Below are 27,770 nucleotides of genomic sequence, written 5' to 3'. Positions count from 1 at the left end.
TCCACGTCTTGCTCCCCTGCAAGTCTTTTACATGCCCGCTGTGCTCCCCCATCCATGGCCTTGTGTGAATATGCTCCTTTTCCCCTGGTCCCCTCCTCACTGCTGCCTTCTTGCCTGCCTGTGTCCTCACCTTGTGCAAGCATGTCCCCTCCCTCATGCAGCCCCTTCATCCCCTCCCCAGTACTCAGAGCCTCCTGTGCATACATGGGCTTCTCAGCCATGGCCTCATTTTTGGGGTCCTTTCCAGGATACCCCTGTCCAACATGCAGTTGTTCCCATTGCTACTTTCATAGCCAACTGCCCTCAAAATTCTGCTTTCTGTGGTTCTTGGCACTTTTGGGGTCCAGAGCAAGCACTCCTGGCCAGGTCAGGCCCCCAGCTGGCATGGGAACAGTGAGTCCATCCCAGGGGATGAGGGAAGAAGGATGCTCTCTCTGCGGGTTCTTTGCAGGTCCTGGTTGTCCCCCCTGGTTTGTTTGAGATTGGGCTCTGCAACAGCCAACTCTCAGCTCACGCCTGGCACTCGCAGCCAGGGACAGCAAAACTTCACCCAGGGATGTTTTGCTGGCTTTTCACCACAGCCAGCCTGATAAATAGCTGTCTCTGCGCCTGTCTCCCTGGAGAGAACCTCTCACCACTCTGGCAGGTTGCGAGGTGCCAGAAAATGCAAAGCCCATTGTTGCTGTCACTTTTCTCCTCGGCTGCCTGTTCCCAGCCCACCCTGCAGCCACTGCAGTGCCCGTGGGGCGCTCAGGGCTGGCACTCGGCAGCGGCAGCTTCGTGAGCAGGGGGCGAGGGCTGGGCTGGGTCGGGGATTTCCCGGCAGAGCTATCGACGGGAAGCGGGGAGAGTCTGTATTTACCAGTGATCTATTAAAGGGCAGCAGTATTTTTTAATGTGCCCCAGGGCTGTCTAGGCTCACATCCTACAAATGATGGTTTAATGCTCAGGGGACCAGGCCTTTGTTTCGCTTTTTCTCTCTCATCTCCTTTACTCCTGCGATGTCTCTGGATGTGTTAGCAGACCTGTGAGTGAGCCAGACCCACTGCCCTCCTGCCTGCCATCAACGCAGAGGAGCCTGGTGCTGTTTTTCAGTTCTGTGCCATAGGAAAATAGGGATCAATAACCCAGCTCAGCCCTGGATCCAGGCACATTGGAGGAAACATTCCCCATGATTTTAAGCTCTCTTCAGAGTCTAGATTCTCACAGTCTCTGATGCAGAGATGCCCGGCAGAGTTTTGTCCCTGCCTCAGCTCATATCTGAGCTCACTGCAGAGCCTCTGCTGTGAGAACGTGCTCTCTCAGTCCAACAGCTAGTGGGGATGGGCTGATTTTTCATCCCTTTTTAAGCAAAAGTCACATACCTCATTTTTTTTTCCTCGTGTCAATTGAACTCAGACTTAATTGCTATTCTCAGCAAACAGGTTGCTGCCCTCTCCTCCTGCCACTACCCCCATCTTCAGTGATGTGCTAAGGCTATAAATAATTGAAGGCAGGATCTCCTCTGTTGTGCCCTTTTTTTTTGTGATTTGTATTCAGGGCTGCTCAGGGTCTGTCTCAGCCCAAGAGGCTGCACAGGCCATGGCTGAGCAGCTGTCAGAGTGAGGGATGGTGTGAGGATTCTCCTGGGAGTGCAGGCGTGCATGGCAGACATCAGCAACCAGTCTTGACCGTGTTCCTCTTGGAATAAAAGCCACAGGGCACAAGCTCTGTACATACAAAAGTTTTATTTTGTTCTCAGGAGGAAGACTGAGAGAACCATCCTTACATGACACCAGATATTTTACAGAATGTAATATAAAAAAAAGAAATACATATATATTAAAAAATACCTTGTAGTAACTACATGACACAGCCAAGAGTACAGTTCATAGTGTATCTGCAAGTTTAACCTTCCTTAGGCCTTCTGCTCCTCTACCAGGTCTACAAATGGCTTTTTGGATGATAGCAAAATGTCAGAGTGGCTCATCCACTGTTGGCTTCTTCCTTTCATGGCAAAACCAAAGGAGGAGGAGGAGGAGAAAGAGAGGCCTGAAGGAGGCTACAGGCATGCAGAGAGCACAGCAGGCAATTTTTGCATGTTGCTTACAGCTATAGGTGGGCTTTGCTGGCAAGTGAAGGAGAAGGTGTCCCTGCTGAAGGAAGGTCAGCTCACCTGACCTAGCTCCTTGTTGGGACTTGTCTGCATGGGCCATGGAGGTAAGCTGGGGAGATATGAATACTTCTGGTGTGTTAGGTGGGTTTGAGTCAGTCTAGAATGACTTGGACACGTGCAATAGGCCACAAGAGCCATGAACAAACACTGAACACCATTGGTAACCTGTAAATCAGCTAAATCAGTGGTCTCAAAAGCAGTTAAAAGGGACTAGGTTCTTGGAAGAATGAATAAACTCTCATGCAAGACTAACCAGGCCCCTGAGAAAGAAGTGAAAGCCAAGGAAGGCTGTTTTAAATGAAATGATTCTGCTGAAAATAAGTATTGCTTAGATACAGCCACTGTGAAGCTGTCTCATGTTGGAAAAGTTTCCTTGGGAGGTCTGCTGTGGCTGGAAACCACAGAGCTAATCTGGGTGTGGGACTGAAGAGGGCTTGAGATGATAGAAGATTGGAGAAATTTTTGTGGCTGGAGGTGAGGGTGATGCTGAATCCAAACTCTGCTCCGTGTCCTCGTGTCCTCTGTGGGTCACTTATCCCACATGGTGGGATACAGGTATCCCGTCTGGGCTGGTGATGTCTTGGCAGCCATGGCTGAAGTTTCAGGCTAAATGTGGATGCATTCTCACATCCTTGGGGCCAGGTGGGCATCATCTGAGATGCCACCAGGAAGGGATGTTTATTTGCTTATAAAAATAATGGCAAACCCCCAGGACTCTTACTACTCCTTGCACAGAAAAGGAGTTCCCCAGTGTGGGAACCTGTGAGTCCCAGTCCTGCCCACATGAGTTTCCTGCACTGTCCATCGGCTCTGAAGCTCTGTAGTTGCATCTTCTGATGGACAGATCTGGCTAGAGAGTCCTGGGGGTGGGGGCAATTCCCTGTGTGCGGCACAAAGCTTTGGTGTCAGGGAAACACTGCCTCAATTGCTGTGCCTTTTTCCTGGCTTGGAGGGAGGCTCCCTGGAGCGTGGGTGAGGTTTGCAGATGGGCAGCACATGCGGAGGACACCAGCTGAAATCTTGTCCTTCGCCCCCTCCCTCCAGCTCCCTAGCAAGCATTTCCTAAGAACACAAGCGAAGGGATGCGGGACCAAGCGAAACAAATGACCTGGCAAGGGCTTGGCGTGCGTGGAGTATCGTGGCTATTGCTTGCGAAAGACCCAAGTCTGGAGCACATTAGACAATAACAACAACAACAAGAAAGGGAGCCGCGGTGGCAGCAGGCTGCTTAGTCACTCATCTCTCCAGCTCTGGGTCCAGAAATGTCCACCTCTCTGAGGAGCCTGTTTTCTGCTCCACCCAGTCCACATAGTTAGAGACCTTGGTGTACACACCGTACACCTGCTTGCTGCCACACTCCTCTGGGCCACCCCATGAGACCAGCCCTTGGGCCACCCACCTCCGTGTTCCTGGGTCCTGGATGACGAAGGCTCCCCCGCTGTCTCCTAAACAAGTGTCCTTCCCCCCCTCATAATAGCCGGCACAGAACATGTTCTCGGTCACGCTGTAGTTGCCTGAGCGTGACTCGTAGCTGGTCTTGCACTCGGCGTGCAGCACCACGGGCAGTTTGACATACTGCAGGATGTCAGACAGGGTCCTCATGCCCGAGCTGATGATCTCGTCCACCGTGATGTTGGGGTTGGAGATCCCCCAGCCAGCCACTAGCCCCAGCGTGTTGGGGTGAGGCCCCTCCAGCTCGTGCTCAAACTGGGGCAGGCAGACAGGCATGACGTACTTCCCCATGGTCACCTTCTCCTTTAGCTTGACCAGGGCGATGTCGTGGTTGTAGTTCTGGATGTCAAACTCCTCATGGAGGATGATCCTCTCCACCGTCCTGTTGACAGCTTCCATCTTGTTCCTCACATCATGAAGGGCCAGATAGATGGTGACGTGCTCCTTGGAGACGGGGATGACGGTCTTGTCCCGCCGCTGGGACCGGAGCACGTGGGCGGCCGTCAGCACCCAGGACTCTGAGAGCAGGGCCCCGCTGCCAAACCATTTGTCATTGGGCACCCGGGACATGTCCTCCACCACAATCAGGGCCTGCCAGGGGAAGAAGCCGGGTTCCGCGTTCCGCCCGCCAATGATGCGCTTGATGATCCCAGGCAGAGGACGAGCCGGCTGGCCACACACTGGGGACAGAAGGGACAGGACAGTTACTTCCAGCTTATTTATCTAGGGAACAAATGAAAAGGGGTATCCCTGTAGATTATGACACATAACTGCTTATCTTCCAACCAAATACTCTCTTTTGTCTTTTTTGGTTTTGTTTTTCTTTCCATTTTCAGTTTCTGGAGTGATTTGGCTGGATCTACACCACTTCAAAAGCAGAAAGGCCAAATGAGTAATCCTATAGCCTCACTGTGTGACCTGTGAGCTCACCCAGCCCTTCCCAGACCTTTTAGGCGCTTGCCTGGCTCCTGCTCAGTGTGCCGAGAGACCCAGGGGAATGATGGTGGGAGGACTGGAGCTTGACATCAGCCCAGTCTCACCCCACACTCTGAGACCTGTCATGAGGTCTGTGTTCTCACAGCCATGGCATTTGCCCTCCTGGAGCTGCTGTGGCTGGAGAAGGCTTGGCCATGGGATGTTGCCTAGCACCATGGGCTTTCCTCCTGCATCTCATCACCCACAATTCTGGCAGCCAAACCAGAACCTCTCTGCTCAGCTCTTCAACAGACCCAGAATGAATGCCTGAAGAGCCCTAACATGGTGCCTGGTTTGCTTCCAGGAACTTTATCCAGGCACAGTGTTAGGAAAATGAGGGGCTCAGGGTGCTGAAGGTGGCTCTAAGAGGTTGGACAGAGTGGGGAGGGACAATCCTGTCCCTTGGGACATGACTGTTGGTGGTGGGGCTGATTCCTGCCTATGGCAGCACTGTGGAGGGGGACTCCCAGGTGGCTTGGGGATGCTGATGTCACTGGGAGGTTGTGGGAGCCTGTTTGGGCTTGTCCGACATCTGGAAGAGTCCCAAATCACAGCAACTCAGGTGCTGGTCTCCTTCCTCTGAGGTCCTCCATGGAAAGTGCTGGGACTCTGACTCAATGCCACCTGTGCTGTGAGGGGAGGATGCAAAGCCTCACAAACCTGACCCCTTAGAGTGATGGGATCAAGGCGAGAATTGGTCTTGGAACCAGTGCAGGAGCACAGGGAGCTGCTGATGTGGATTTGTTGAGGCTGGGGTCTGTCTCTAGGAAAAATGCAACTCTAGTAGGAAGGGAATATGGTGAATGTGTCTCTGCATGTGCTCCGTACCCCTGTCCTTCCCAGTGCTGAAAGGAATAGAAAACATGCTCAGGAAAAGAATTCCTCTGTCCCAGCCCAGCTGCTCTGCTGCACCGAAGCCGACGGCTGTCCCAGGGAGATGCTTTTAGAGGAAGTGCATCCAGCCAAATATTTATTCTATTAAATTACATATCAAAAATGCTGACCAGGCTGTAAATGCTCCCACTAATGGCAGAGGCAGGCATGGAGTGGCCTGGAAGAAAGGTTCCTATTGATGGGGAGGTGCGTGAGACATAGGGGAAGATCTGAAGAGCAGCTGGCCAGCTGCTGCCTGCAGATGCCGATCTCAGGAGAGCGTCACCCTCTCTCTGGGATTTTCCATTTTCCTGAAGTCTCTCTGACTCCTGTCACTAATCACAAGGCCTGGAAATGGCCCATGAAAGCAGCTCTGGCCCCAAAGCTGTCCCTGTATGCTCCCAGCTCAAATTAGTTCAGGCTGAAACATCAAGCAGAGATGCAGAGAGCAGCTGCCACAACAAGAGCAGCCACAGCCCTGGTCTGGGAGTTTTGTGAGATGCAGGGAATCTTAGGAGTCCTTCTTCTAGCCTTGCAGTGGCTCAGCATGGCTGGAGAGCAGATACCCTCCATGGGACTGGGCCAGTGTCTGAACACCAGGGTGGTTGCATCTGCAGCTGCTGCACGGCAGCTGGATCCCTGCACCTCTCTGGAGAGCCATCCCTGCACAACCCATCGAAATCCACACCCAAACTGCCTCCAGGCCCGTGACGTGCCAGTCAGCCTGGCCTCATGCTTGGCTATGGCCAGAAATTGTCCCAGAGACTGTTGTTTAATCCTGAGCGGGCGCCTGGCCTGGAAACTTGCTGGCTGCAAACATTTCTGCCACTGCTCAAAGACTTGGGATGTTTCCTTCCTTGTAATGCAGTTTGGTTTTTCTGCAAGGCTTGAAGAGGTGATAATTGCTACTGGATGTGTACACACTGCCAAGAGGAGCTGATAGCCAGGTAATGCTCTGCCCTTGGCTAAAGCCATCTCCAGGGATGCTGGGGGCTGAACATGGCCAGTGGGCTGCTGGTTTGCTTGTGTGCTGGAGTAGGGAGCTTGGGGAGCCCTGACAGCTGGGATGGCTGTGACCCCCGTGCCACCACTGCAACCTGACCGTCTGGGCCTGCTGGGATAGCAGGAAGCCTCTGTCCCAACCGCCCTCCTGGCCATGCATTGTGGCACCTGGATATGTGTAGCTGAGGCGTGTGGCACTGTCACCAGGAGCACAGTTCCTGCACGGCAGCATCCCCTCCCTGCATGTCCCTGCTCTGCACCCCTCCCTGCAGGAACCAGCCACCCCAGCAGCAGTACCTGGTCGGCAGGATGGCAGCTTTGTCCCCAGCTCCTCGCTCCTCCACTGCCCCGATGCATCACATGTGTAGGTGGCTGAAAGAGAGCAAAGTGTTAGCTGGGCTCTGGTCCTGGCATGAGGGATTGTCCTTTCCAGTGAGGAGACCTTGTCCAGCTGTCAGGGCCCTTTGAACCTTTCAGAGCAGGAGGTGACCTCCCTTTTAATGCCCTCTGTGCTCCATTGCCAGGGGGGCCATGATAGCCCTGCCCCCATACAGGGACATGTCTCCATCCTCAGTTTCATTGCCTTGAGCTGTCTGCAGGGCTGTGCTATGGCCTCAGTCTCTGCTGGCAGCTGCCTCCACATAAAAATGCTGCCAATGCCCATTCTGCTAATTCATACGGGATGCTGGGACCATGTGCAGGGAGATACAAACAAGGAGACAAGAATGCGAGGAATTCTTTTGGCTTTGCTTGCTGAGGGAGGAGAAGGAAGAAGGGCTAGGCTGTGTATGCACCCTTTCTACAGCCCAGAACTGGGTCTGAGGGGTACAGAGACCTGTGGTGCTTGATAAACCACCTTGTGGTTTTTCTGCGGTTGTGGACCAAGGGGGATGGCAGGAAAAGCTCAGAGTGATATGATCCCACTGCTATCTGCTCAGCTTTGTCTACGCTGAACATTTGGTATGAGGAGCCTTGCAGAGCCCTTTCTGAGGCTGCTGGACCTGGTGCTCTCTCCAGCAGCAGCTCCTTTCACAGAGACTCAGAAAATTTCATAGTCTGCAGGGAGCAGATGGCAGGGTAAGCTGGCAGAATGCAAAATACCCACATTGCTCTGCTGAGGCCGTGAAACACTCAGGCAAAGCAGCCAGCAGGGCAAACTCCATCCTACCTCGTTGTGGAGCAGGATTTGTCCAGTCTGACAGTCCAGGCAGGGCAGACACAGGGTTTGGTATGAGTAGGCTACATCCACAGCCTGCTGTTTGCAGAACACCCTGGAGCTGCCATCCCAAGCTCCCCCCAGTTGCATCCCGTGTGCCCACCCTCCCTGTGCCATGGGGATGTGGCCTGGCCCCATTGCTCACCGGTGCTGTTGGGGGCCATGTGGTAGTAGGGGTGCTGGCAGTGGTACTGGATGGCTGCTTGGTAGGTGGTCAGGTTGTTCCTGGTGGAGAAGGTGACAAAGCCGTGCTCCAGCTCCGGCGGTGCTTTGCAGTCAGCAACTGAAAGCCAACACAGAAGGGGGGTTGAACCCTGTGGTGGTTGAACCCTGGGTGTTCAGCCAGCCAGCAGGCAGGCAGTGCTGGGCTTTGGCATGGGACAGTGGTCTTGTGGGGCAGACCAAGGGCCTGTATGTATGCTTGTATCCCTTTTCTCTACGGCACTGCAGGAGGCACATCCTGACATGGACTCAGGTGGCAGCAGAAGGCTCTGTCCTGGCAGGGCAGCCTGGCACTGTGAAACCCTCCCACGGCCACCCTGCACATGTGAGAGCATGTGAGTGGCACCATGGAACACCAGCAGGATGTCCCACCCACAGGCTGTGTGACCAACACCCCTCTCACTGGTGGAGACCCCAGTGCTGGGAGCCCCTCCATGTAGTGCAAGATCTCTGCTATACCAATGAGAGGGGAAGAAGCCTGCTCTGGCAGGTTAGGTCTGTTTTGAGATGGTCCCAGAGTGTGTCTTCACATTGTAGAAGTGGGCAGGGAGAGGCAGGCAGTGATTCACCAGCTGTGCATCAGGGGTGCTCCTCTATGCACAAGGCTTTGCTGAGAGCACAGCCCTGTCCTTCCTGCTCTGGTCTTGCTCAGCAAACAGTGCTGATGAGCATTTCCAGATCAGGTGGAACAACCCTTGGTCCTGGCTGTCCTTTGACTGCAGGAGATGAAGGACATTGAGAGTGTGGCTTGGCTGGTGTGCAGGCAGGGATGAGGCCGGTGCATGTGGCTGAGACCAAACCTGCTCCATCCCCCAAGACATCAGCAGGGTTGGATCTGTGTGTTGGGTTGACCCTGAGTTGATGGACAGTCTTTAAGACCAATTACGCTTCTCACAATTTACATATTTAAACCGCACAGAAAGGCGGGACTTCCCCTTTTGGTCGGAGCTCGCCTGCTGGAAGGTGGGGGGGGCTCCGAGCCTCCCGGCCCCGCTGGGCCGGGCCGGGGCCACTGCCCCTTTCCCCCTTTCTCAGCACCACGGCACGGACCCTGGGTCGCTGGGGGGGACTGTCCCAGAGCCGCAGGCAGCTCAAACCAGCCATGGACTGCTCACAGCTAAACCCATCCAGCGTGGCTTCTGGGAACAGGCGGGTCCCTCTCCTCTCCATGCGGAGCCGGCGGAGCCAGCGGGAGCCGGCCGAGCCTCCTGTCTGCAGCCAGCACACTTCGTGCTGAACTGAAGAGGACACCGTGCAGCCAGCAGCACAGAGGGAGCGAGGCTTTCTCCACCGTCAAGCCCGAACAAGAACACCCTTCAACATGGCGGTTTCAGAGTCAGAGAAAGAGAAGTGAGTCACGTGGGACGGAGCTGGAAATGGCGACAGGAGAGAAGAGGGCGGTGCCGCGATTCTGGCGCGCAGCTTAAAAGAAACCTTCTTGCATGCCGTGGTAAGAAACCGTAATACCACAAACTGTTTGTCTCTTTAATCCATTTGAAGAACATGGGGGGATGGAGTATCCTCGTGTGCCTATGAAGTTTGTGAAGAGTGCCTATGTCAGGCTATATAGAAGTAGTGAGAGGCTGTTAGAGACTTGTGGCGAAGAAAAGCCTCTGTGTGCAGGCCAAAATAACTTATCCTTAAAAAGATGAATAACCCCATGTGATGGCCCATGTTTTGTAGTATGAAAGAACTGTGAAATTCTTCATGGGAGAGATGTTCTACACACAGCAGACTGTTTGTTTCCGGGCGGGTGTGCTGTTGGTAGCAGTTTGGGAACCACGTGCAACTGAAGGAAAACCCTTTCTTCCTTGAGCATAAGAGAAAAGACTTTTCAAGAACTGCAACACTGACTAACATCCCATGTTCTGTTATCCCTTGTGTGAGCTGGATAAAAGGAGAGAAGTGCTGGAAAGGGGGGGGGGGGGGAATTTACTTTAATTTTGTTTTGTTGTTTTCTCTTTACTTTTAATTCTGTTAGTAATAAAGCTCTTTCATTGTACTGCAACTGTTTAAGGTTTGTGCCTGCTTTGCTTTTCTCCTAATTCTTATCTCACAGAAGAAAAATAAGTAAATAATGGATATTTTGAATCAAAACCACTACATTTAATTGGTGTTTCCGCCCGGTTTCGAACTCAACCCGCTACATCAATGGTGGAGAATGCGGGCAATTAATGAGCGCTGTGAGATGAAGATTAATTAGGAGAAAATAATAAGCAGAGCAAGTAGAAAGTTATAACATTAAGTAGAATAATAGAAGAAATTTGCTTTGTAGTAGTAGTAAAAATTCTAGGGGTGGAGGTTTATGGAATTTGTTTTCTTTTAGCTCTGGTTTTGCTATTTTAAGTAACTTTTGGATATGTAAATTTTGAGAAGCGAGGGGTGGAATGTGTTGGGTTGACCCTGAGTTGATGGACAGTCTTTAAGACCAATTACGCTTCTCACAATTTACATATTTAAACCGCACAGAAAGGCGGGACTTCCCCTTTTGGTCGGAGCTCGCCTGCTGGAAGGTGGGGGGGGCTCCGAGCCTCCCGGCCCCGCTGGGCCGGGCCGGGGCCACTGCCCCTTTCCCCCTTTCTCAGCACCACGGCACGGACCCTGGGTCGCTGGGGGGGACTGTCCCAGAGCCGCAGGCAGCTCAAACCAGCCATGGACTGCTCACAGCTAAACCCATCCAGCGTGGCTTCTGGGAACAGGCGGGTCCCTCTCCTCTCCATGCGGAGCCGGCGGAGCCAGCGGGAGCCGGCCGAGCCTCCTGTCTGCAGCCAGCACACTTCGTGCTGAACTGAAGAGGACACCGTGCAGCCAGCAGCACAGAGGGAGCGAGGCTTTCTCCACCGTCAAGCCCGAACAAGAACACCCTTCAACATGGCGGTTTCAGAGTCAGAGAAAGAGAAGTGAGTCACGTGGGACGGAGCTGGAAATGGCGACAGGAGAGAAGAGGGCGGTGCCGCGATTCTGGCGCGCAGCTTAAAAGAAACCTTCTTGCATGCCGTGGTAAGAAACCGTAATACCACAAACTGTTTGTCTCTTTAATCCATTTGAAGAACATGGGGGGATGGAGTATCCTCGTGTGCCTATGAAGTTTGTGAAGAGTGCCTATGTCAGGCTATATAGAAGTAGTGAGAGGCTGTTAGAGACTTGTGGCGAAGAAAAGCCTCTGTGTGCAGGCCAAAATAACTTATCCTTAAAAAGATGAATAACCCCATGTGATGGCCCATGTTTTGTAGTATGAAAGAACTGTGAAATTCTTCATGGGAGAGATGTTCTACACACAGCAGACTGTTTGTTTCCGGGCGGGTGTGCTGTTGGTAGCAGTTTGGGAACCACGTGCAACTGAAGGAAAACCCTTTCTTCCTTGAGCATAAGAGAAAAGACTTTTCAAGAACTGCAACACTGACTAACATCCCATGTTCTGTTATCCCTTGTGTGAGCTGGATAAAAGGAGAGAAGTGCTGGAAAGGGGGGGGGGGGGAATTTACTTTAATTTTGTTTTGTTGTTTTCTCTTTACTTTTAATTCTGTTAGTAATAAAGCTCTTTCATTGTACTGCAACTGTTTAAGGTTTGTGCCTGCTTTGCTTTTCTCCTAATTCTTATCTCACAGAAGAAAAATAAGTAAATAATGGATATTTTGAATCAAAACCACTACATTTAATTGGTGTTTCCGCCCGGTTTCGAACTCAACCCGCTACAATCTGCTTCACCCATCCCTGGTGTTGACTCAGGGTCTGATGGAGGGAGAAGAGTTTTGGGGTGCCATTGCCCTTCCCCATGGCCTGTCCATGATCCCCTTCCTCCCCATGATCCCTCAGAGTGTTCTGCCCAGCCTCTCCCCCCACCTTGTCTGTGGTATTGGGTTTGTACCAAACACACCAGGGAGGATCCCAGGCTGTGAGAGGGTTCATCTGCCAAATCCAGGAGTCACCTCCTTGGAGATTAGCCTCCCTGCCATGTGATGCTGTGCAGCCTCCCCCTACCCCATCCTGGGCGACCTGCTCCAGTGGAGGGCAGGAACCAGGGTCTGATCCTGCCAAGAAATGTAGTGCTGTGGAGCTGGGTTCTGCTATGTTTAGGATGAGGAGTTGAGTAGGGAAATGGTGCCTTTGCAGAAAGCAGGTCCTGTGGATCAGGGATGATGTGAGGTCTATTGGTTTCCATGTGCTCCAGGATGCAAAGGGGATGAGAACAACAGTCCTAACTGATCCAGGCTAACAAAAAGAGAATTCACTAGATGCAGTAGCTGAAGCCAGGGATATGTATCACTGCTCAGGATTGCCCGGTTGCTTGGGTGAAAAAAGCCTGGTTTATGGCAAAATACTGCAGCTCACCATTTACCAGGATCCCTTCAACTTTCTGTAGAGACAGCAAGTGATGCGATGAGTGTGTGGGTGCAGGCAGGCTTGGTGGAGACTCTGGATACCTGCTTCCTTGCAGGAAAGAGGGATTGAATGTCGGGGGACCATCCTGGCTTGCACCTCTACTCTGTGGTTGTTTATGGCTGCAGGATAGCATTCACTGTCCCTCACAGCCCATCTCCCCCCTGTTTGTCCCTCAGACCTGAGCAGGCCTGATTCCTGGAGAATGGGCTCTTGTACAGAGGTGCTGCTGCACCAGTGTTGCAAGTCCTGCTGAAAGGGTGAGGGGAGGACCTTTGTTCAGTGAGCCCTTCTAGAGTTTTCCCTCAGGAAAGGGGCCATTTAGCATCTCTGTCTTTGTAGGACCAGAAGTGGACCGACCTCCCCAAAACACACCTCCTCTTCCTCCTCCGCTCCCAGCCTTTGGTCCACATCCCAATATCCTCCTAGTGAAGCCTCCAATGCCCTAGGGAGTACAGGGTGCATGCCCATGATTCCTGGGGATGAGAACAGGGCCAGATACCAGGCTCTGACCTCCTTCAGCTGCAGTCATCCTGAGACCAGTCCATCCTCACCTCTGCCAGGCCAGCCGAGGGCAGCAAAGGGGAAGTGGAGGAAAATCCATCCCCCTGTGTTGGTACCAGGGCTCGGTGCCTGCAGGAAAGGGCTGGCCAACCCATCCTCCAGGCCTCCCTATCGGGAGGGTCTGAAAGGCACCAAGACTCTTGGAGAGAGGAGAGGAAGGAGTGTTTCTTATTTGCGATGCTGGGCCACTGAGGAAGGACAGTGTGAGACTGAATCCAACCCACCAACCAACCAACCAACCGGGCAGCTGTGCTGCAATCCTTGCAGGGCCAACTTGGAGGGGGGCCGAGGTGGCCCAGGAGTCCGAGTGGAGCGGGAGGGATGCAGAACCTGGGAGCCAGCAGGATCACTTGGTCCCCAGGCAGCAGCGCTGGGGCCAGCTGGGCCCCCTTCCCGTGGGGCAGCGTGTCAGTGGGAAAGGGGGGCTCGACGCCAGTCTCCTTCACCCTTCTCGAGACGGAGTTAAGAAAGCACCAGGCGTAGGGGTTAAGAGTGCCATGCCGGTTAGACAAGCCACAGAGATGGATTTGGCAGCCAGGCCAGTGGAAAGGGAACCGGCCCTGGGTACTGGACAGAGCAGAGGGGCATCGAGACAGGCTGCCCGTCGGGGCGGCATGGCCAGCGCCAGCTTCACGCGGCCACTTGCTCCGAGCCGGCTCTTCCCTCTGTCTGGTTGTCGGCTCTATCTGCAGCTGCACCAAAAGCAGAGGGGAAGGAGGAGAGCAGAGAGAGAAAGCCCAATTAGTAGATGAGCAGAGAGAGACATGCAGGAAACCCAGCCCCTAAAACACCAGAAATCGTTAATGAGCTCCCAGTGAGCCGTGCCAGGGTGCCGTGGGTGCCAGCAGAGCCGTGGCCGTGCTGGGGACCCCCTCGCTCTGCTCAGCCAGGGCAACCTGGGGGCAGCGGCTGGGAGAAGCTTCACAGGTTTCTGTTTAGCCTCTCCAGGCTATGGAATTGGATTTTATCCACTTTGCTGAGAAGTTTTCTATTTTCTGCATTGTTTGTGCCCTGCCTCTCACAGACATCCCGGGGAGGTGGGAGTCTTTGCAGTCTGGAGGCCTAAATTGTCCATTTAGGGGCTTCTTGGCTTTCCAAAAAGGCCTTAGAAATTTAGTGTGGTGAGTCATATTACACAAGAAGGGATCAGTTCCAGCCCAGCTGGAACAATGCAGGTAATAATTTCAATTTTCTCAAAAAAATAATTCTTTTTGGTATTAAAAGTATTTACCTAATTTTGTTCTAATTTTTAGACGATGCAAATATTTATCTGATCACTGTTCAAGCTGGATAAAATCAATGGGAAACTGTGGTAGTGAGAGTGTAGGAGTGGGGAGATCCGCAGTAGGGCAGAGGCATCACTGACCCCACAGTTTTAAAGGAGCCCTTTCAGATATTAATCTATTTAGCAAGTCTGAGAGCCTCCCAATTTCCATTTGGCTTGAGAAAACATGAACTAAAACTCCAGAAATACTTTTTCTTCTAAGGTAAGATACACAATATTATTAAAAGAGTCTGCCCAGATGAGGAGAGCCTGGATCCCAACACCCCTGGAAAGCATTCCCTCTTGCCTCTCCTGGAAGGACCTGGGACAATCTCTGACCACGTTTGCTGCTTTTCTACTCTCTGTGCCAGCCTTACAGCACTGAGCAGCAGTGAGAGCCTCCTTGAGTGCTGAGAGGTTTGGGAGAAAGGGAAAAGGTGTGGTCAGGTACATCTCCCAAGCCTGAGCTGAGAGAAGAGCTGGGTTAGATGAAAGAGAGATGATTCAAATGATCACCTGTCCTTTCAAATGGCATTTCTTTTCTTCTCCCCTTTTCTCCCATTTTATGGGCTGTAAATATTTGCACAGTTTTCTCTCCCCTCTCACTTATCTGAGCAGTTCCCAGTTTAGGCTAGTACCTGGAACCTCTCTAATGCCCTGCATCTTAATAGCCTCCATTGGGAAGGAAATTTGGACCAGGAACTAGATTATCCCACATCGTCCCAGGTTTTTCTGACAGATGCAGTTCTCAAGAGTCAGGCTTACTCTTTCTTTGACAGGGAGACAGCAAAGTGGCTCACAAATCAAGTTACATGAGTAATCTAAATAAAAGCACCGATCTCCTGCTTGTGGCATTTGGCCTGAGCCCCGTTATGTTATCCAAGAACAAGCCAAAAGAGCTTTGCAGGGTTACGTAGCCTCTCTGGCTGGGTTCATGTCTCTGAGTAAGGAACTCCACTCTGGCAGGGCAGCTCCCGCTAGCATGAAATGATTTTAGCAGGAAAAGGACATTGGCAGGGTAGGGAAGGGCGTCCTTACTTTTGCAGATAGGGATCTTGTTACTCCATGTGCCGTCCTTCAGACACTCGATCTGGAAGGAGTCGCTTTCCACGTTATCCTGTGCAGAAGGTACCAAAGGAAAAAAAACCCTATCAATGTTCAAGGCAAAGAAATAAATCTCTCAATAAAAAAGGAATTTCTTAGTGATTTAGTCAAGTCATATCCAACATCCCCTGGAAGAGGACTTTTTTAGCTAAAAATTGCAATAAAATCATAATGAAAAACTTCAGGAGTTTTCTTGTTGCCAGCAAGTGGCACGCTGAAAGCCAAAGAACTGGAGTAATTTATTCCTGTTGTAAATGATGGGATGGGTAAGGAGGCAGCTCTGCGTGAAGAATGGAACTGGGAGGAGATCAGAGAAATACATAAGTCCGTGCTGGAAGTCAAAATGGGCTACTGGCTTGGAGGGAAGACAGCCACCCTGTGAGTCAGCCACGCTCCCTGTGGTTCTCAGCTGTTTCCCAGAGAGAGCCTGCCAAAATCTTGCCCCTCTTGACTCGCTGAAGCTGTCCCCAAGTCCCTGAGGACCTCCCAGTCAGTGGAGGCTGGCCTCTGAAGGGCTGCTGAGACAGTGCCCACTGAGATGGGGGGCAGGCAGAGCCCTGGCAGCTCCCTCAGGGCTTTTGCTGATTTTTTCTCTGGCAGAGGTGCTGGGCCTGATATTCTATGACCTTGCTGGCTCCGGAGGGATGCTGAGAGGGTGGCTCAGAAAAGTGCCATCTCCTCTTTTCCTCTGTGTCTTTGGAAAGGAAAGGTGTTGGCTCTCACAGGAGGTGTTTTCCTTGCCCCTGGGAAGGGGGTGAGGATGGTGTGTGATTGTGTTCACTCTCCCAGAGATGCAATGGCTTTCAGAGGAACTATTCTCTTCTTCTTACCCATATTCCCATCTCCATGTCATCAATCCCTACCTTCAGCACTTTGTATCCAGTGTTGCAGCTGATGACAACCTGGTCTTTGAAGGTGTACTTGGCTTGAGAAGGCTCAATTTTCCCATTGATTGGAGGTTGCACCAGTGGGCATGGGTTTCCTTCGAATAAAAAGCAAATGAAGATAAACAGAGGAATAAATGGAGCACATGCAAAGTCCCAGCTCTTCCACACAGCCCACGTAGCAGAACCTGAGCATCTCTGCCTTGCTTTTACTCTTAGTCTACACTGGCATGGCTCAGCCAGGCTCTTCTAGAAGGCATGGAGGCTCCAGGTCTTTCCTTCAGTCTGTAATTCTCTGGCTTTGAGCATTACAAATCTGGGAGTTAATAACAGTAGCTTGTGCAATTATCCTGCCCAAAATTGCTCTGCTTTGCAATGTGGTCTTGTTTCAGAGCCCAGTTGTTGTAGGGAAAAAAGAACCCTTTGGAAGGAGGGCTCTGTGTTGTTTTATGTCTCTCCTCTTGTGATTTCTGAAACAGATCCTTTCTGGAGACAGAGTCATGGACCACCAAACTCATGGTGTCCACCTGCAGGCTTTATAAAGCCCTTCCCATTCCCAAGCCCAGCAAACAGAGGAAAGCAGCAGTAATTACCAATTGCTGTGTACGACAATTTCCAGCCCCTGTTCTCTCCAGAGTTGTCACTGTGGAAGCGGATCTGCACGCTGTTGGTTTGGGTTTCAATGCGTCCTGGGGACTTTTCTCCACAGAAAGGTCCAAACTCCTTTTGGCCTGCTTTGATCTGCCGAGGCAAAGATGAGTGGGTGGTTTGAAAGGGCTCTTTGATCCCTGAGGGCAAAGGATGAGCCTGCAGTGGGGTCAGTGGGGTTCTAACACCATGTGTTGGGGGGATGTAAACAGAAAGAGGGTCACTGTTGGCTAAAAGGGTCCCAAGCAGATGTGATAAGACACAGGGTTCAACAGAGCACAGAGCTCCTGCTGATTCCATCACCCCTGTTTAGACTGGGGTGATTTTGATCCCATCACCAGGGCACTGGGGACGCAAAAGACGAGTGAGAGAGGAGGAGTGTGCAGAGCCCAGCTCACCTTGATGTGGTCATATGGACAGGTCACTTCGGGGTGGTCTTCCACATCAAAACTGTCCTCAAAGTTCAGGGTGATGAAGAAACCCTCCTCCAGCTCAATCCGGTACAGGCAGTCCGAGCTCTTGGGGTAGGGGCTGGGGAAGTCGGCGCTGGTGATCACCCCATTCCTCTGGGTGTAGAGGTTGTCACTGCACTCCACTGAAACACAGCCATGGCTCTGTCAGGGCCCTGGCAGTCATGTTCCAGCCCTGACCATACTCAGGAATCCTCCCAGTGGAGTGGGGTCTGTTAGGTGATCCATGGATTCCACATATTGGTGCATGGATCCCAAATATGTGTCCATGGAAGGAGAATCTCACACAGCCAACTTCCAAATATGCCCATGGCACAGAAGCCCTGGGCTGAGGGCTAGTCCCAGCTAATCTACAATACAGATTCAGAGCAGGGACTAAACCTTTTAATTTCTCTGACTTGAGGAGGTCTCTAGAGCTTAGCTGAGAAGCACAGCCCCTGGGAGAAGGAGTCCCAGACTACTGATTTCTAGGGGAAGAGGCACCTCATCCCTCCTGGGAGCAAAAAAGGGCTGTTTTGCTTGTGTTTGGTAGGCCCTTTTCAGAGATTACTCAGGGACCCTCTGTGTGCCCATCCCTGTGTCTGGGCTGTGCCTGTGGTACCTTTGCAAGTCCTGTTGTCGGAGTGGAGGATGTAGCCGAACCTGCAGGAGCAGTAGTACCCGCCAATGTAGTTGTGGCAGTAGTGGTCACAAGCCAGCTCCTCATCACTCTTCTCCAGGCACTCATCCACATCTAGAACGGAGATAACAAGGAAGGCAGGTCACCCTGCAGCTCTCCACACGTCACTTCCCGTGGGGACATTTGCCACTACACTGAGAAATCTGTTATCCTATGTGGTGGGTCACATGGGCACCCAGTGAGTCCCACATGGCCCAAGGGCTGCACAGGAGTTCTTCTTTTGCCAGGGAACCCAAGGCTGACCTGGACTGTGATCGTTACAAGTTTGCTACCCTGTCCTACAGGCTGGCCCTGCAGGCTCAGATGCTGCTCACCCACGGCGGTGTAATGGGCATCGAAGCCGGTGAAGCGTTCCTCATTGGAGAAGTCAGACCTGAAGGTGAGCCCCATATAGGGCCCTGGGGACAGGATCACTTGCTGTCCTGGAGCCTGCTCTGTGTCCGTCGTCTCCCTGCCACAGAAGGTTGCCAGCTCCTGGTCCTCAGTTTCAATCTGTTAGCAGAAAGAAAGGGTGAGCCCAGAGAGCCTGCTGTGTGTTCCCTGGGGTGGTCAGGCTGGGACTGGAGTCATCCTCTGTATCCAGGAGCTCACACCTCTGCCTGTGCTTGCCCAGCCTGTCCCCTGTCAGGACTCACCAGTGTCTCCTTGGGACACAGGGACTCAGGTCTGCCTGCTCTGCCTGGAGGCACCTCTGAAGCAGATGCTGAGAGCAGGTAGCATCCAGGATGTAGGGAAGAGCTGGGGGGTGTAAGGGGAGGATGCAGGGTTGGAGCCCATTTGGGAGGTGGGTAGGGACATGGGGAGGTGGTGCAGAAGAAGGGGTGTGAAAATTGGCCCTGAGCTGTGTCATTCCCAGTCAGAGCTGTTGGTACCTGAGATGCTTCCCCTCACCTCTTTCCATGGCTCAAACACTGATCCACATAGCAGCATCTGCGTGAGGAGCCTAGAGGAGTCCCAGCCTATTGGTTTTGCATCAGCTCAAAGCAGCAGCTGTAATTTGTTTCTGTCCCCTGGGCTGCCTTTGGACAAGCTTGGTCCTGTCCCTGCCACCCAGGCTCTCTGTCTGGCTCCAGACCTGTGGTTCCAGGCACTGCTGGGACTCTGACCACACATCCCGAGGGCTGAGGAAGGGGAGTGATGTGCCAGGGTGCCCCGTTTTTGTATCAGCATACTCAGTATTCTCTATGTACATCCCTTTAAAACACAGCCTTATCTGTGCCTTAAAGTACTGTAATCCCTGCAGGAAAACTTCCAATTTTCCCTGGAAACCTCCTCCTTTCCTTTTTCCTCACCATTTTCTCCTGCATTGATCCATCTCCTTCTCCTACACATCCCATCCCAACCCCTGTCCCAACCACGACCTCTCCCAGGCAGTTCCCAGCACCCTGCCTGCTTTGCCCCAGGGGATTTGAATATGAATAAGCCTCGGCAGAGGAATGTGATGGACACCACCAGCCAGCCTGCCACCGCTCATGCCAAGCCACCGCTATAGAGGCTGTGATGAAGTCTGCAGCCCCCCAGCACCCCCCCAGCACATTCCTGGGGAAAACAGTCATCTGCTCGGGGCCCATGGGGTCCTGGAGGTGTTGGAATGCTGTCCCCAGCTGGCTTGGCCTCAGCAAGGTGAGACCCTTCTCTGACTCCATCCCTGTCACCTAGAGACCCTCAGGATGTGCCTGCTGGGGAGGGTCTGGGGCTGAAAGGGAAATTTCCCAGAGCTGAACAAACAGGCGGAAACTCGTTCACACCAGGGAAAGCCAACATGGAAATGGCAACTCAGCATGCCTTGACATTGCCTCCAGATATTTTCCATCCTCTCATACAAGCTGGAGCTGGCCAGAAAAGAGAGACACTTTCCGATGATAAATTTTGGGAATTTCAAGAAAAAACACGCACCCTGCTTTGGGGACAAAAACCCAATTGAATTTTTTTATTTTTTGTAACAGCATTCTGGGGCAAAAAAAGAAAACAAGTAATTTGTGCTCCATCTGGTTTCAATCCGTTTGAAATATACTGTGGTGCTTTAGAATTGCTTTTAAATCTGAAAGATTGTTTTGAGATGAAATACTGTTTCAGACTGAAAAACAGGAGTGCCATCACCAAAAGTGAAGGAAAAAGGCATTTCAGCCCTGTCGTTCAGACTTGGCCATGCCAGCACACAGGACACAGCCTCTTCCACAGAAAATGCTTTTTCTTAAGGAAATCTGTGGGAAGGAGGAATTTCCAGCCAGCTGCTCTGTGTGGGGCTGGTGGCTGTCACCTCTGCCAGGACTCAGCAGCCACCGTGTGAGCTCCCATCGCTCTTCCTCAGCCCCAGAGAGCGCAGGACCTGGAGCACAGCATTCCTGAAGTGCGGGAAAGTCTTCCCGGTGCCCTGTGTCTCATCTCGAGGATGCTCCAGCCATGGGGCCAGCCCCAACGCTGCCCCCAGCATCCCTGGATACAGCCCGGGAGCGGCAGGATGGGGCCCTGGAGAGCTGTGCTTTCCTCACTGGAGGTATCACAGCCCCTTATCTGAGACGGGTCCCATGCCCCGAGCCACAGGGAGCAGAGGCAGCCCTTCAGCAGTAAACTAAACAGAGAGGTCATCATCCCTGGTTAATATTTGCTGCTTCTGCTGGGGACTGTATACTTTTTTGTAGATCATTTACATCCAGCGAGCAGGCTGGTAATTAAATCCTGGTTGTTTGTTTGGAGTTTCTCCCTCTCGGGTCACGATGTCGACGTTTTCACTAGAGAAGATGTGTCCCTGAGGGAAATATCAATTGCCACAGAGAAATTCCCTATAAAAATACGCTGAAAGAATCCTCCTTTGAAAAATAAAATATAGTGACACCCTTGTGCCTTAAATTTATCCTTGCCAGTGTCTCCTGCTGTCTTCTCTGTTTCTTCTTGTATCCTCAGTCCCTCATTATGACTTCTGCCCTTCTGGATGGAGGCAGATTGGAGTTCCTCCCTGACTGTTGCCCTGTCCCTCTGCATTTTGGCTGGTGCTGTGGCGAACGGGTGTCCCAGGCTGTGGGGCCCCTCTCTGCCCCACCCTGATTTCCGCCCTTCGGGGCAGGAGCTGGGATGCCCTGGCTGGCAGGAAAAAGGGCTGCCCCAGGGCATGGGCTGCTGGGGATGCACTGATGTTCCGGAGGTGCCTCTTGCAGCCATGGGGTTAACGAAATGCCAGAAACACCGAGAGGGATTTGGCCCGGCAGCTTGGTGTCTGCTGCCGGAGAGGAGCAGGCAGTCGGCAATACGGAAACACAGCCGCCACCCGCCCCCCCTCTCCAGCCCTCCAGGAATGCACTAATTGGACTCGTGAAGGCCAAACATACCAGTTGTAATATATATAAATGGCTCATTAGGCAGAGAAATCGCAGTGCTGGGCTGAAGACACTGGGAACATGACATGGGCAGGAGATGCTCAGAGCCAGGGCAGGGCATGAAGTGGCCCCCGCCGAGCGGCCCCGCAAAGCGTGGCAAAAGGCAACACCCAGAGCAACGGGGCTTTTTTTCCCCCCAATGCTGCTGCTACTCACTGTTGGGAATGAAGCAGCGACAGCCCCTGCAAAAGCCTCTATCTAAGTCTCCTGGAGATCCTCTCCCCAAGATACATCACGGGTCCTTTCATATGCAAACATGAAATTGCCCTGAATTTCCGCGAGAACACACGTGGCAGCCCTGCCATGGGGGACAAAGGAGGGTGGCTGGTTTTCTGTCCTGTGGATTTAGCTTGGTGTCCAGAGACTGTGTCCTCCCGCATGGCAGCTGCACCCACATGTCCTATTTCTGGGCAAGGCCTGTTCCTTGGAGGGGCTGAGGGTGAAAAGAGACCCAGGCAGGATGCTGGGGTCCTGCAGGAGCTGCTGCTTGCTCCCATGACTGGTCCTACTCCTTTCCCTGCACTGGGGGTAGCTGGTCCCCAGTGGCACAGGGGAATGGCCAGTGCCACCAGACACCTCTGCACAGAGCTACCAGGAGGGGAGAGACAAGCAGAAAAGTCCTGAGCTCTCCCTTCCTTCCAGCTGCCTCCTGGGGTTCAGTGCTCCTTTTGGGACCCCACGCTCCCAGGGAATGAATGATCCCCTGGCTGGGGCTGGCTGGCAAGACCAAAAGAGGATGCTCTCCTCCTGAACCCACAGCTCATGCCAGACCTTGATTTGTGCTTTTTCTCCCTCGTTTAAGCACAGGAAGGTGTACATGGGTCCTGTGCACCCTTCTTGCAGCCTCAGACTGGGCACGCACTGCCCTGAATGAAAAACCAAGCTTGTTCCCTGGTCCTGCATGTCCCCCTCCAGTGCCTCATCAATCACTGTCAGGGTGTCCCCCCATCTTCATTCCAGTCAAGGAGCTGCTGTAGATGGCTGCCAAGCTCTTGGGGGCTGATTTCATTCCAGGGCTTGACTGAGCGATGTGCAAAACCTCATTAACAGGTTATTCCTCTAATAAACTTGGGGATTTACTCATGAAGGCCCCTCAGAAGCCAGGATTGCATCGCCCAAGTCCCTGCCTCTGCTACAATGCTCCTCAGTGACACTATTCAAGTCACTTAACCTGATTTCCTGGTCAGGGCTGTGGCTTTTGGGATGTCCTGGGCCAGTGCTGGAGACTTGTGTGCCAAAGTGTTCATGGCTGGGTGATCCCAGAAAGGGGGTCAAACCATGGTGAGACCCTCTGCAAATGAGGAACCCCCAAATCAGTTCCCTGTGGGCAGTGATGAGCTGGGCAGAGCCTGCTGAGCAGCATGACAGAGGGCAGGAGCTGTAAGCCCAGGGTGGATGGCTGCTCCATCCCTGTTCCCACGAACCTGGCAGGTGGCTGAGAGGAGCCATGCAAAACCTGAGGAGAGGCTGTATCCAACGTGCTGAGGGCCAGAGCTTGGCTTCCCAGCATGTGACTGGTGTTTTCTACCTGCATGGGAGGCTTCTCCAGGTGGGTATTTTGGGGATGGCTGTTCCTCCCATTCCTCCTGGCTCTCTTACTTACTGAAGTGCCACTCCCCGTCTCTGCCATCTCCATTTGCACAAACAAGCCTCCCATCCTGTGAGCATTTCTTTAGGAGCCACGTTCTTTTTATATATATACACACGCGCACGCGTGCATGTGCACATATATAAATAAACAGCTATTGTTTTAATTAGCCATTGTTTCAGAGCTCTGGAAACTGTTCCCTTCTGCAGACCACCCCGAAGGCAGAGGTCTATGCCAGTTTACAGCTCAGATCACCCTGAGCTTGCCACTTGGGATGAGCTTCTACACTGCTTTGGAGCTCCGGTGTGTGGGCAGCCAAGGAGCAAGGGAAGCAAAGACCAGGGCACAGGGGCTTTTTGCCTGTCCTGAGCTGAGTCCCCACCTGCTCAGCCCCTTTTTAACCTTCTTATGGCAGTCAAGATGATGAAGACCCTGAACAAGCAAGAAGGTGTTTCTTCTCACACACAGAGGCATATAATCATATATTTAACCTGTGCAACTCTCTGGCATGTGGTGTTGCAGAGTTTAAAATTACCCATGAGCTCAGAAAGCAATGGTACAAATTCATAGATGGGGAATCCATTGAGCACTGTGGAACACAGAGATCTGCCTGTGTTTCTGAGCTTCCTCACTGGGACCAGCAGAATATTACAGAGAATCACCTGTATGTACCAGGTCTGTAGTCACATTCTATAGCCATGCACTGTGGCCTGTGTCAAAGAGTGGGCTGATACTGTTTTTACACCTTGTACTGGTGCAGACAGAGCTGGACACACAAACCCAAGGAGGAAAACAGCCACAGAGTCATTCACTGCTGTCCTTAATGTTTTCTAAGCCAGTGGTTTAGTAGCATCAAGATTGCACCCTTACCCAGCAGAGTAACCTCTGGATCTCCCGTAATCCATCCATTTTCATCACTTCTCAAATGTAATTCTGTGGCAGAGGCTCCGCAAGCTGAGTTAGAGCCCTGAGCAAATTTATACAGCTGAGATCTAAATCCCTGTGAAAAATACCGCCTTCTTATGGAAATCCAGCGGCAGGGAGAACTGTGGTGCCAAGTTGGCACCATGGCCAAATAACAGGGAGCCTTATGAAAAAGGAAAAAAGAGCAGGGGATGAAGGCGGGAGGAGGGGTAAAGCTTGGAATGGGGAAAGTTTCCAAGAAATCTGTTCCTTGAGCTTATTGGGGTTTTAAAGCAATATATCTCTATATATGTCCCTGGCCCTTGTGCTTGGAGAAGATCCAGGAGAAGCAGAAAGAACTAATCAAACCTCAGTGAGAGCTGTTAGTAGCAGAGTAAGTGCCAGCACAAAGGGGAAATTAAAGCAGGGAGCAACAGATCCTGGAGGAAAAAACACACAAATGTTTGCTTTGTTTCCTTAGGGCAAGAATAAAAAAATAATTTCAATTATCTGGCAACTAGCACCAGGGCCAAGTTCTGTGGTTGCAGACCTGGGAGCAAGCTCCACCTGCCTCTGTGAGGAGGGGGAGGGTGGAGCTTCTGCTGGGTGATGGTGTAAGGTATGTTCAGCCAAGCAACCCTAAAAAGCATCTGCTTGCTGCTGCTGGTCTGCCAGAAGCACCACACTTAACCATTTTCAAAGATGTGGAGAGCCCCCCTTGTCCTGGATGTGAAGGAGAGCCCTGCTTGGAGAAATCTGTGGTGCAAAGGCAAGGCTGGTCTGTGGCACTGCAGTGTGTGGCCACCACAGTTCTGGGTGGGTTACTGCCCAGGAGTGAAGCAGACTGAAATATTTGGAGGTTTTAGCCATGACAGCTCCCTGGAAACCTGCACAGCAGCCTCAAGCTCAGGTCTAACCTTTCCCTTTTGCTTCCTGTGGGGCTGGACAGGGTGTCCCAAGAGCCTACAAGGCATGGCCAGGAATGCAGGCTGGCTGCAAGAGGCACCCACAGCCATGGCCTGACAAAGTGTGCCCAGCTCAGGGGCCCTCCTTGCTGGCATCAGAGTGGCACAGGCTGGTGTTTAGCCACAGGTGTTTTATCAGCCCATAGGTGTGAAAATCCCATTGGGTGCAGTAAGAATTAGGAGCTGAAATAGTTTCAGAAATCTGTTCCTCTGTGGGTAAGCTCTGACTCTGGTGTCCCACTCACTGTAAGTCCAATGGATGCTGCCAGCTTACCTGTGTTCTCCCTGTGGTCCACTGGACTGACAACTCCTGAGCCCAATAAAAGAGGGAAAACTGTCTTGTCTCCAGCTTTTCCAGCACTACCCTTTCTCAGCTGGCCAAGCAGCTCTGCTGTCTACCCCACCATCTGCCCTGAGATCTCACAGCTCACCTTCACATAGTCGTATTCACAGAGGTAGGATGACTCCAAGTCAAAATGCATGAAGTACAGCTTGATTTTAAATCCATCAGGCACAGAGATGTTCCATGTCATTTCCGAGTCGCTGGGATAGGAGTCGGGGAAGTTGGGAGACTGGATCTCCCCAAACATGTCTGTCAGCTCCACGGCATCTGCCACGCAGAGCAGCAAGGCACAGAAGGGCCAGGCCAGGGGGTACCTGGAACACACATGTGAGGAGATGAAATGAAATTCTGGCAGCGACAGCACCTGTTGAAGGCTCATCTCCTTTCCCAAGTGGATCCTGCGAGAGGAGGTGCAGCACCGTGGCACCATGAGCAGCCCCTGGGAGGTGGAGGTGGGAGCTGCATGTGGCTCCCATGAGGGGAAAGCCCCTTTGAGAGGTGGGTGCCACAGGTGCCACATGTGATGCAAAGGCACCTCCAGAGCCCCTAGCCAGCTTGAAGTGCCATCAGGAGCTCAGTGTTTCCCATGCTTCTGGGAGCAGCAGCCATTGGCAGCACATCCGTTAACTACTGGAGCTCTGGTGGGCAAATCTTCATTTAATGGAAAAATAAACATAAGGATGCTTAATAAAATAATGATGCTTTCTAAATTGGTTTAATGAAAACATCATGGCAATAACTGCTAAGTATCATTATTATTATTATTACTGCTTAGCCTCATCCTGCCAAATCGGGATTATTAACTCTCAATAAACAGCACACATCTTTGCAGCTGGGCAAGGATGGAACCAGGCCCCAGCAGTGCAACCCACCATGTTACACTCTACTTTCTTTCCTCTTTTTTCTTTTTTCTTTTTTCTTTTTTCTTTTCTTTTCTTTTCTTTTCTTTTCTTTTCTTGTCTTGTCTTGTCTTGTCTTGTCTTGTCTTGTCTTGTCTTGTCTTTTCTTTCATTTTTATTCCTCTTCCTCTTCCTCTTCCCTTTTTTTTCACTCCAAATGGAGAAGCACACAAGGGCTGAGATCCATAGAGGAGTTTTGTCATCAAACCCATCTTTTAAAAAATCTCGGCCTGAAGAGTTTGTCCCAGCTTGTTACCAACTTGTTTATCCCAGAGGAGGACAGAGAGAACAGGTAAATCTGTGGTGGTCCAGCTGACTTCCCACCAGCCTCGAGCTTCATTTGACATGAAAGGGAGCATAGACTCTGTGCAAGGAGAGAACACCACCCGTGCTGGAGGTGTGAACACAAAAGCCTGTGCTATTGCATAGGACCCAGAAAGAGGAGCAGACCTCAGGCTCTTTACACATAGCAGAGCATACAAAGGAAAAGAAACGTGCAGGAAATAAGAGCCATTAGAGATGAAAATTTCTAAAATAGGCACTAAGGCCTGGCAAAGGCTTGTAGGTGTGTACAACAGACATTGGAACTACTCACACACACACGTACACCTGATTTCAAAATCAGGGCTTGATTTAGATATTCCGGTGAGGAAATTGAAGCTGCATTAGTGAATTATTTTTAACCTGTCTGTGTTCCTTCAAAACCAGGGCAGAAAATTTCTGGGGTTCATTTGTGTAGTGCCATCACTTTTCTCAGCTCTTCATTACAAAGAATAGTAAATGGGAGCTGAGAAATTTGGGTTGATTTTTCTTTCAAGCAGAGTGAGATTGAACATGCCCTTTTCTGACAGCTTTTCTGAAACCACAAAAATGTGTGAAGGGAAAAACTGTTACTCCTCTGGTCACAGTACATACATGGGGCTGGATGCTGGGCTGGTGTAAATGGGCATCACCTCCTCCATTTCAACAGGCTGTTTTCTTGTGTGGCTCTGCTTTCCCCTAAGCGGGGGAGGCAAAACAGCGTCAAACTTCTTCCCCACGACAGGAAAGTCTTAACCTCATGTGAAAGTGATAAATGACCGTGGCGTGCACAGAAACCTGAAGCCCGTGCAGCAGGTCCGTCCTCGCTCGCACCTTTTCCCCTCGGCCGTGGGAGAGCGGTGCCCACGCCAGGATGTCCCTTTGCCTTTGCCGGGATGCCGGCGTGCAAGCTGGGCTGCGGCACGAAGCTGGGGCATGAGCAACGCCTTATTCGCTCACGGATACGGGAACTGGAGCCGCGGTCATCATCGAGAAACCTTCCTCAGCAGGACGGCCCCCCTTGCTCGGCCGTGCCCTGGGACCACGGGGTGCAGGAGCCCGGGGTCAGCCCGTCGCGGAGGTACTCACCTCATTTTGCTGCTGGGAGAGTTTCCCGGCGGGTTTGGTGCGGAGGATTGATGGCTCGCTCGCGGGGGACGGCTTTGCCTCTTCCCTAGCGCTCCGCTGTCCGCCTTATCTCTGTCCGGAGATTTGCGAGCGTGTGTGCGCCTATGTGTGTGTGCGTCTGGAGCTGTCTGGCATTTTCCATGCAGGTCACGCCTTCCCGTGCCTGCAGCCGTTCCCCACATCCAGGCAGGCAGCAGGCAGGCAGGCAGACCTGCCCGCATCCGAGCCCTCCTCCCCGCCCGCCTCTCCCTCCTCTCCGCCGCGGGGCTGCCCTGCGCTCCAGCATTCAGCGGAGTTTTTGTCTTCCCTAATCTCCAGAGTTTTGTGTGTGTGTGTGTATGCCCATGCACATTGTGTTTTCTCTCTCTCTTTTCCCCCCTCA

The 27,770-nt window shown here is 52.1% G+C and overlaps 1 protein-coding gene across 1 annotated transcript; it reads right to left on the bottom strand.

Annotated features, from left to right (window-relative positions):
• Window positions 1-1,708: 1,708 nt before the first annotated feature.
• Window positions 1,709-27,624, bottom strand: MASP1 (mannan binding lectin serine peptidase 1). The gene is given in 13 exon segments (XM_032119932.1): window positions 1,709-4,287; window positions 6,755-6,829; window positions 7,819-7,956; window positions 15,142-15,220; window positions 16,071-16,189; window positions 16,685-16,832; window positions 17,138-17,334; window positions 17,811-17,942; window positions 18,203-18,380; window positions 25,150-25,375; window positions 27,350-27,486; window positions 27,489-27,587; window positions 27,589-27,624. Coding segments are annotated over 13 exon segments (2,445 nt in total). The 5' UTR covers window positions 27,610-27,624; the 3' UTR covers window positions 1,709-3,391.
• Between the last annotated feature and the right edge of the window lie 146 nt (window positions 27,625-27,770).

The sequence above is a fragment of the Corvus moneduloides genome, chromosome 10 (genome assembly GCF_009650955.1).
Source record: "Corvus moneduloides isolate bCorMon1 chromosome 10, bCorMon1.pri, whole genome shotgun sequence".
In the NCBI taxonomy this organism is placed as follows: Eukaryota; Metazoa; Chordata; class Aves; order Passeriformes; family Corvidae; genus Corvus; species Corvus moneduloides.
This window is presented reverse-complemented; position numbering and strand designations above follow the sequence as displayed.